The following is a 9,943-nucleotide window of genomic DNA, read 5'->3' as shown; positions in this document are numbered from 1 at the left end:
CAAGAGCAGTCAGTGCTCTTAACTGCTGAGCCATCTCTCCAGGCCCTTTTTGATCTTTTTTTTTTAAAAAAAATTATTTTTATTTTATGTATATGCATGTATTGCCTACATGTAGGTAAGTACACCCGTGTTGTGCAGTGCCGGAGGAGGACAGAAGAGGCTGTCGGATTCCCCTGGAACTGGAGTTACGGACAGTTGTTAGCTGCCATGTGGGTGCTGGGATTTGAACCCAGGTCTTCTGCAAGAACAGTCAAGTGTTCTTGACTGCTGCTGAGCCATCTCTCCAGCCCCTATTTTTTGGTCTTTTTGAGATGGTCTCTCTGTAGCACCAGTTGGCCTGAACTTGCTATATAAACCAGGCTGGCCTTGAACTCACAGAGATCCACCTGGCTCTGCTTCCCAAGTGCTAGGATTAAAGGTGTGTGCCACCATGCCCCACTTTAATTTTATTTTATGTGTATGAGTGTTTTGCCTGCATGTACATAAGGGAACATGCATGCAATGCCCATGGAGGTCAGTAGAGATTCCCTGGAACTGGAGTTACAGACAGTTGTTAGCTGCCATGTGGTTGCTGAGAACCAAACCCAGATCCTCTGCAAGAACAACCAGTGAGTGCTTTTAACTTCTGAGCCATGTCTCCAGCCCCGGTTTATTTTTTATTTTATGTGTATGAATGTTTTGCCTGCGTGTATGTAAGTGCACTAAGTGCATGCAGTGCCTGTGCAGACCAAAAGAGGGTGTCAGATTCTCTGGAACTAGAGTTATTGAATGTTGTTAGCCATTATGTAGATGCTGGGAACTGAACCTGGGTTATTTGCAAGAGCAGCCAGTACCCTTTTGCTGAGCCATCTTGCCAACCCCTATTTTTATTTTTTTGAGACAGGATCTATGTAACAATGGATGACCTGGAACTCACTGTGTAGACCAGGCTGACTTGATACTTACAGTGATCCTCCTGCATTTGCCTTCTGAGTCCTGGGAGCACAGGTCTGTACCACTTTACTGTCCATCAGGTAACTATGCAATACCTTTCTTGGGCCTGCATAATGACTGCCTCCTGTCACAAGAGGGCAGGTAGGATTTTCCTCTTGTGGCATCATAGCCTCACCTAGAGTTTTTAATTAAAGAGCATTTCAGATTTTGCATTTTCAGATTAGTGACACTCAACCTAGCCCACATATCTTGAAACAACAGAATGTATATTATTACCTACTTTTCTAGATAAGTTCAGAGTCACTGCCATTGGCCAATTGGCCCACATCAAGGTGTCAGGAGGGCCCAGCTGGGTCTCAGAATTGCTCCTTGTCTTTCCAACCTTTGGTAGCAGTAGCACTCCTTGGCTCAGGTCCCTGTGTTCTTTAGTTGTTCAGTACTATGACAAAATACTTGAGAAAAACAATTTAAGAGGAGGAGAGGTTTACTTTGGTTCATGGTTTTGGAGGTTTCTATAGTCAGCTGGTTCCTTTACTTTGGATCTGAGGCAGGGCAAAGCATTGTGGCCATTGGGGGAAGGTGGATAGTGGTGGTAGAGGAGGAGGGGGAAAAGGAGGAGGAAGAGGAGGAAGGAGAAGAAGAGGAAGAGGAGGGGGAGGAAGCTGCTTACTTCATGTAATCAGGAAGTGGGGAGAGAGGGAGGGAGGGAGAGAGAAAGAACAAGAAGGAAAGGGAGAAGGAAGAAGACGAAGAAAGGAGGGGGAAGGAGAAGGCAGAAACAAGATATAACCTTCAAAGTTGGTGGGTGCCACAGTGACCCACTTCCTTCAGCCAAGCCCCACCTCCCAGTGACCACCCACTTCTTCCAACCAAGCCCTGCCTCCTAGTAGACCATTCAGCTGTGAACTGGTGAATGGGTCATTGAAGAAGTTACCCACTTCATGATCCAAGCACCTCTCTTTGGCATCACTAGCTAGGGACAAAGTCAACATACAAGCTTTGGAGGAGACACAGCATCCCTAAGACATAATGCCACGTCTTACCATCCTTTCTGCTCACCTTCAAACCAACTGTTCTATGTGTCAGATCTAGCAGACTGGGGACTGGTGATGTGGCTCAGTTAGTAGAATGTTTACCTAGCATACATGAACTCCTGGGTTCCATCCCTAGCACCGGGTGTGGTGGTACACACACTTGTGATCCCAGCTCTTAGGGGGTGGATACAGGAGGATCTGGAGTTCAAGGTCATCCTCGGCTACATAGTGAGTTCCAGCAGCCTGGGCTACATGAGACCCTGTTTCAAAAAAGGGGACAGAAGGCAGGCTGGAGAGATGGCTCAGTGGTTAAGAGCATTGGCTGCTCTTGTAGAAGACCCTGGTTTGGTTCCCAGCACCCACATGATGGCTCACAACCACCTGTAACTCCAGTTCCAGGGCATCCAACACCCTCATCTGGCCTCTGTGGGCACTGCACACATGTGGTGCACTTATATACGTGCAGGCAAAACACTCATGCATACAAAATAAAAATAAAAATAAATTTTAAATGAGGTGTTTGTGACCAGTGGGTTTAACTGATTGATCTTCAGCACTTAGGAAGGAGCCTTTGATGCCCTCTCTTCTCCTAACACCCCGCTGGCCAGTCCTTGAGCTCCTCTGGCCCATGCAGACAGCAGAGTGAGCCTGAGGCCATCTGTCAAGTGCACTTCCTTGGCGTTGACTGCTTTGGCTTTGGGCCCCTTGGGTGTCCTCGTGTGTGGCTCAGCCTGAGTTCCTCTGTGAAATACTTGAGTCCTCCTTAGCTTCCTTTCCAGTTGCGGACAGCAGGTCCTGCACTCTCTGCACTATTTTTTATTTTATTTTTATTTATTTGTATGTTGTATGTGTGAGGTGCATGGACCAGTGTGTGTACACACATACAAAGGCCAGAGCAGGTCTCCTGTGTCTCCCTCTGTTGGTCTTCATTTTATTCCCTTGAAATGGGGTCTGTCACTGAACCAGAAGCTGGCTGTTTGGGCAAGGCTGGCTAGCTCCACATCTGCCTGTCTATCACCCAGTGCTTGACTTTTTAATGTAAGTGTTGGGGATTCAAATTCAGATACTCACGTTTGCAGAGCCTGTGCTCTTAACCACTGAGCCATCTCCTGCAATTCACTATGTAACTGAAGGTAGCTCTGAATTGATCCTCCTGCCTTCACATGCCCAGTGCTGGGACTATAGGCACACAGTACTAAAGATGGAGCCCAGGGCTTCATGATTGCTTGGCAAGAACTCTACCAACTGGGCCCCATCCCCAGCCTTTTTTTTTTTTTTTTTAAATTTGAAACAGTCTCACTATGGAGTCAAGGGCCACCTGGAACTCCCAGTCCTGCTTCAGCCTCCCAAATGCTGGGATTACATGCACACCCAGTGTTCACATTCCTGTCTCTGTTCTCTTAAACTTGCTTAGAGCTGGGGTTTCCCTTTTTCTGGTGCCCTTCCTTCTTCCCTGGAGACTTTTCTCTTGTTTATTCTGGGATACTAGCTGTATGGTTAACCATGGGTCAGACTTCATGTTCTCTGTTCTATGCCCCCCCTTTTGTTTTTGGGGTTTTTTTCGGGGGGTCTTTTTGAGACAGGGTCTTGGAACTCACTATGTAGACGAGGCTGGCTTTGAACTCAGAGATCCGCCTGCCTCTGCCTTCCAAATGCTGGGATTAAAGGCGTGTGCCACCACACCTTGCACCCCCCCTTTTTATAGTTTTTTATTACTTATGTGTGTATGTGTGCATGCACAAGCCATGGTGTGACATCAGAGGACAATTTGTAGGAGTTGGTTCTCTCCTATCGTGTGGGTCCCAGGGATCAAACTCAGGTCCTTATGCTTGGCGGCAGGTACCTTTGCCTGCTGTGCCATCTTGCCAGCCCTGTTTTCCCCTTCTTTTATTGGTCCTTGCTTTTACTAATGAATACACTTCCACCAGGCCTGGTGGCACACGCCTTTAATCCCAGCACTCAGAGGCAGAGGCAGGCGGATCTCTGTGAGTTCAAGGCCAGGGTCTACATAGTGAGTTATAGGCCAGCTGGGGCTACAGGGAGGCCCTGTCTAAAAAAGACAAAAAAAAAAAAGAGTATGTTTCCATTTATGTCATTTACATACTTGGTCTGAGGCTTCTCTTGGCTCCCATGTAGAATGGGTAGCCCCCACCTAGACTCCCCTGGAGCTAGGATAAGGATTTCCAATATTTCACAGCCCAGCCCCCTCCCATGTCCCTGGTCCTTTGGCTCTGAATCCCTGGTTCTCATGTAAGTAGACAAGGACCTTAGCCAGAAGGAGCCAGATCAATCTGGGGAGAACAGGAGGCCAGGGCAGGAGGAGTCCTGGCTGCCACCTGGCAGCCCTGATTTGATTTTGGGTGTGGACAGCAGGGATGCTAGCGCCCAGTGTTTTCCTGGGAATGGCTCAAGAGCTAAAGGGAGTGGCTGCAGGGCTAACTGTGGAGAGAAGCCTTGGGCTCCCAGGCAGGCAGAGCTCTTGGCTAGGAATTTGGGAATACAGTTAGATATCAGATCATCCCCACAGAATGGACAGGATGCATCCATCCACAGCCTCTGCTCTCCAGCACGATCCACCGGAAGCCTGTCTCCTGTAGGAATGACTTTTATAAATGGACAGAATCTGGACTAATCACTTTAATTAACCCCAGCAAAGCCAAATGCGCTTTTGTCTTGTGACCTAATCTCCTTTCCTTGGCAGCCTCCATTTGGTACTCCATCCAAAAGATAATGAATGAATATGCTTGAGGATTAAGATGTCAAAGCACTGAAAGGCTCAGCCTTCACCAAAGCACACATTGAAGATTGGGAAGAACATGTGGCCTTGAGTGAATGAGATATTCTAGAACTAGGGAGAAAAGACTGGATGGTCTATTAAGATTAGGGTGGAGTGGATCTTGTACTTCCCCAGTTCAAGCTGGAGGAGAGTTTTGAATAAAATATGGGTGGGGCTAGACTGGAAGACAGAGTTCAGAAGTAAGATTCCTATGGGACAATTTCATCTGCACAGTTCCAAGAGATGGTTCTAAGAGATATCTAGGAGAGTAAGTGTCCTCTAAGTTCCGGCCCACTCAAGAGTTAGACTTTATTTTTTGGGTCTTTTTGAAACAGGGTCTCCCTGTAGCCCCAGCTGTCCTGGAACTCACTACGTAGACCAGGCTGGCTTTGAACTCACAGAGATCCACCTGCCTCTGCCTCCCAAGTGCTGGTACTACAGGCGTGCACCACCATGCCCGCTCAGCTTATGAGTGAGACTTTTTGATCAGTTGGTGGTAATGCTGCCATCTCCCATATCTGTACACGGTCTGACATACACTTAGTGACTCTTTATGCTATAGATTTAGTTTTTGTTTTCTTTGCTATTTGTTTGGGGTTTTTTGTTTGTTTGGGTTGGGTTGGGTGTTTTTGAGCTCTACCTGCCTCTGCCTTTATGGGTGCTGGTTTGCTATTTGTTTTGAGGCAGGGATTCATGCAGCCCAGGCTGGCCTCAAATTTACTATGTAGTTGACGAGGTCTTTGATCTTCTGATCTGGGTGCCACCTGCTCCTGGGTGCTGGGATTGCATGTGTGCATCATCTGGCTTAGCTTATTTATGTATTTATTCATTAGTATTGATGGTGTTGGGGATGGAACCTAGGGTCTAGCACTTGCTAGGCAGGTGCTCTCCCAACTGAGCCACACCCCCAGCCCCCTCACTAGGGGATTCTAGGCAAGTGCTTTACTACTGATCTACATTTCCAGTTTTCTTTTTTAGACTTTGTATTTGAGATTGAGTTTCACCCAAGTTAACAGACTGGCTTGGGCTCACTTTGTAACCCAGGCTAGCCTTGAACTTGTAGTCCTCCTGCCTCTGTTCTCCAAGTAGCTGGGATAATAGGATGCATCTGCTAAAACCAGTTTAAAAAAATGTTAAAACATTTTTATTTATGTGTGTATACATGTGCTGTATAGCGTGCCTGTGATGGTCAGAGGACTACTTGCAAATTTGGTTCTCTCCTTCTACCATATGGATCCAAGGACTGGGACTCAGGTCATCAGGCTTGGCAGCAACCTCCTTTACCTGCTGAGCTCTCTTGTCAGCCCTAAAACAAGTTTTAATCTGCAGCTTAAGAGCAGATCTGGTCAAGCACTGGTCTAGAATTGTGTTCTCTACTTAATCCTCTTGATCTGGACGGTTCTATTGCCGAAAAGTACTCTTACATCCTTTACAATGCCCTCTGACACCTGTTGCTGCCTTGAGTTTCTTAACACATTACAGCCAGAGACAGGAAATGTCTGGACCCTGTGCTTGGCCCAGCCCATTGCATGCCTTGAACAGTGCGAGCTGGGCCCTGGGAAACAGGAGCAACCTTGTGGGTAGACCCAGAGCTTGCAGAGCTTAGGGTCTGGAGGCCAGTGTTGATAGTAATGATCATCTTGGGTTCGGTGCCCTTTTAGGCTCTAGGCCTGGATGTCCTGTCCTGTGGCTCTTCCCACACACAGAGTGTGCCTGGAGCCCTGGTCTTGGAATCTACAGCTCTTTCATGGTTGACACACCCAACCAGGAACCTCAGAGAGCCCTGGGGATGAACCCCAATAGGGTCCCCTCCCGACTCTTGCTTCTTTTCTTGGGCTGGTAATGGGTGGGAACTCCCCACAGGCAGCAGGTGGGACACCCTCCCTTCCATTCCTGAGGGCAGGGAAAAAAAAAAAACAACTCAAGGACAAAACCAGGACCAAGCCAGCAACCTGCAAGCTGGTTTGTGTATTTAAGGTAGAGCAACTGGGGAGGCCTTTATAAGAGGAGCTGTGAGAAGCCAGTATTTGGGACAAAGTCCTTTCCCAGGGAATCTCTGGTTTGAGGAAGTGACCTGCGCCCTATTGTAGCTTCCTGCACCTGCTCGAGGGCCAAGGCCCACAGCCAGGTTCTTAGGCCTGGGGCACTGGCCTTGACCTGGAGGCTTGGGACCAAGCCCAAAGGTGTGCATGGAGCTGACAGGGACATGACCCAGCCAAGCTGTGGGTGGGGCAGTCAGACACCTTTCTAGCAGGATTGATCAGGAGGCTGTGTGGGGACGGAGCCGAAATTCCAGCACTAGAGAAAGAAGGATCAGGAGTTTAAAGGCAGCCTGAGCTACAGTGAGACCATATAATGTGGGCAGTGGGGCTGGAGAGATGGCTCAGTGGTTAAGAGCACTAGTTGCTCTTATAGAGAATCCAGGTTCAGTTCCCAGCACTCACATGGTCTAACAACCAGTTTTGACTCCAGTTTCAGGGGATCGATAACCCTCTTCTGGCCTCTTACTGCATTTGCATGTATGTGTTGCACTTACACACATGCAGGCAAAACACTCGTAAACATAAAGTAAAAAAAAAATGTGAGCAATAGGGAGCCATAGAGGGCATGTGACCAGGAAGGGCTGTGGCTAGAGTTAGCTACATGATGAAACTGGCAGTTGGGGTCTGTCTGGGAGACTAGCATTATCATGGTTTTGGACCCAGTTTGGTGATAAATTAAATACTTGGGGGGATGTGCTGTGGGGGTACAGCCCTCAGTTATGTTCCTGTTGCATGTTTTCCTGGGGAGATATGAACAAATGTCCAGATATGGCACCAACAACAGACTAAAGAAACTGTTCCACCCAAGCATAGCTTAGTGAACCATGTGTGGAGTTTGGGGACTTACTGGAGCGTGGGTGGCTCAAAGGCAGCTTCAGCACTGAAAAGCCCAGTATGGGTGACATGACTCATGGAAGCTGGATCCTTGAGCTTCTTATATGACTTACCTACAGGACAGCTCCTTTGTAGAGATTCCTCAGCAATTGCTTTCTGCCTTTATAACCGTGGGGAGGGACCTTGTGACTGTTGAAACTTTCTGAGCCTTGTCAGTTTCTTGAGCTCCCTGAGTCTTGTCAGTGGGACTCTTTCAAACCTCTGAGAATATTTCAGATAGGAGGAAACAGCTATGCAATAGTGGTCATCTGAGCCCAAATGCATGCAGCTCTGTGGCAGTCACTGTGCTTTGCCTCAAAACTCAGTCGGACCTTTGAGGCCCTTCAGTGATAGGAAGGCAGGCCTACTTGTGATGTGTCCCACTTGGGAAGTTGAGGTGACCATCGGAGCCAGGAGTGCCCACCCAATTGTGCCGTGGATATACTAACCCTTATATGATCTCTCTTCTCTCTAGGTGACCATGGCCTTGCTGGGGAAACACTGTGACATCCCCACCAATGGTTGCGGGTCTGAGCGCTGGAACTCTGCCTTTGCCCGCAAAGACGAACTTATCAACAGCCTGGTGTCTGCCTTAGACTCCATGGTGAGTGAGCAGCCAGGGGGGAAGAGGGTGGGACCTGAAGGGCAAGAGATCTGCCAGAGGTCATACCCATCAAATAGCTATCACTGGACACTAGACAGATGGCTTAGTTGGTAAAGTGCTCGCCTTCCAAGCCTGAGGACCTAAGTTTGAGTCCCAGAACCCAGGTTTAAAAAGCCAGGCAGAGTGGCACATGGTTGGAATCCCAGTGCTCGGGAGGAGGAGACAGGAGGATCCCTGGGGCTCAATGGTCAGCTAGCCTAGCCTGCTTGGCAAGCTCCAAGCCATTGAGAGATGCTGTCTCAAAAAATATGCTGGGCGTGGTGGTACACACCTTTAATCCCAGCACCCGGGAGGCAGAGGCAGGTGGATGCTCTGTGAGTTCGAGGCCAGCCTGGTCTACAGAGTGAGTTCCAGGCAGCTGGAGCTACAGGGAGACCCTGTCTCAAAAAGACCAAAAGAGTAAAAAAAAGAAAGAAAGAAATAGGGATTGGAGAGATGGCTCAGTGGTTAAGAGCACTGAATGCTCTTGCAGAGGACCTGGATTCAATTTTCAGCACCCACGTGGCAGCTAACAACTATCCATAACTCCAGTTCCGGGGGAATTGGATGCCCACTTCTGACCTCCAAGGACATTGCATGACATAGGTGTACTTACGTACATGTAGGCAAGGTACTCATGCACACACAAAAAATAAAAATAAATAAAATATTAAGAAAGGGGGCAAGAATGTAGCTCTGTGGTCAAGTACATGTATAATACAGAGCAAGCTCTGAGTTCAAATCCTAGTACCACATACACACACACACACACACACACACACACACACAAATCCAAGGCAGGCATGTTGGGCATGCCATAATCCCAGCACTTGGGAGGCAGAGGAAGGTGGATCTCTGTAAGATTGAGGCTAGCCTGGTCTATATAGTGAGGTCCAGGCCAGCTGGGGCTATAGGAAGACACTGTCTCAAAAAAACAACAAACAAACAAGCAAAAAAATCTTGTTGCTGGAAAGATGGCTCAGCAGTTAAGAGCACTGGCTGCTCTTGAAGAGGACCTGAGTTCAGTTCCCAGCACCCACATGGTAGCTAACAACAATCCATAACTCTAGTTTCAGAGGATCTGATGCCCTTTTCTGGCCTCTGTGGACATTACATACATGTGGTACACTTAAATACACACAAGCAAAACACTCATATGGTAATGTATGACTTCAGTCTCAGCACTTGGAAGGCAGGTAGATTTCTGTGAGTTCCAGGCCAACTGAGATTATAGACAAACCCTGTCTCCAAAAACCAAAGGGCTGGAGAGGAGAGATGGCTCAACGGTTAAGAGCACTGGCTGCTTGTTTGATTCCCAGTTGTCTTTTTGAAATAGGGTCTTACTGTAGCCCCAGCTGGGCTTGAACTCACTCGTAGACCAAGCTGGCCTCAATTTCACAGAGATTGGCCTGCCTTTGCTGGGATTAAAGGCATGCACCACCTTACCTTTATTTTATTCCCATGCCTATATGTATGTGTGTATACAGGTGTGTATGTGTGTTCGCAGGTGTGTGTATGCAGGTGCACAGCATGCATGTGTGTGTGTGTGTATGGAGCCAAAACTGATGCCCCGTGTCTTCTTCCATTTCCCCCCCCCCTTATATTTTGAGGCAGAGTCTCTCACTTGAACCCAGAGCTTGCT

The 9,943-nt window shown here is 48.0% G+C and overlaps 1 protein-coding gene across 5 annotated transcripts in view; it reads left to right on the top strand.

Moving 5' to 3' along the window:
* The window catches only part of Gtf2ird1 (GTF2I repeat domain containing 1), a 100,485-nt gene that overhangs the window by 34,901 nt on the left and 55,641 nt on the right, over positions 1-9,943 (top strand). For 4 of the 5 annotated variants that reach the window (XM_008851129.2, XM_029555034.1, XM_029555035.1 and 1 more), the window contains exon 2: positions 8,134-8,262. In XM_008851129.2, the coding sequence (XP_008849351.2) occupies positions 8,140-8,262 (123 nt within the window). In that variant the 5' untranslated portion in view covers positions 8,134-8,139. Of the gene's footprint in view, positions 1-8,131; positions 8,263-9,943 lie in introns of those variants that run through there. The other variant, XM_029555036.1, reaches the window with a different exon arrangement.

This window comes from Nannospalax galili, unplaced genomic scaffold, assembly GCF_000622305.1.
Source record: "Nannospalax galili isolate Female #2095 unplaced genomic scaffold, S.galili_v1.0 scaffold444, whole genome shotgun sequence".
NCBI classification, from domain to species: domain Eukaryota; kingdom Metazoa; phylum Chordata; class Mammalia; order Rodentia; family Spalacidae; genus Nannospalax; species Nannospalax galili.
Note: the sequence above shows the minus strand (reverse complement) of the source record. Positions and strands in the feature narration are given on the sequence as shown.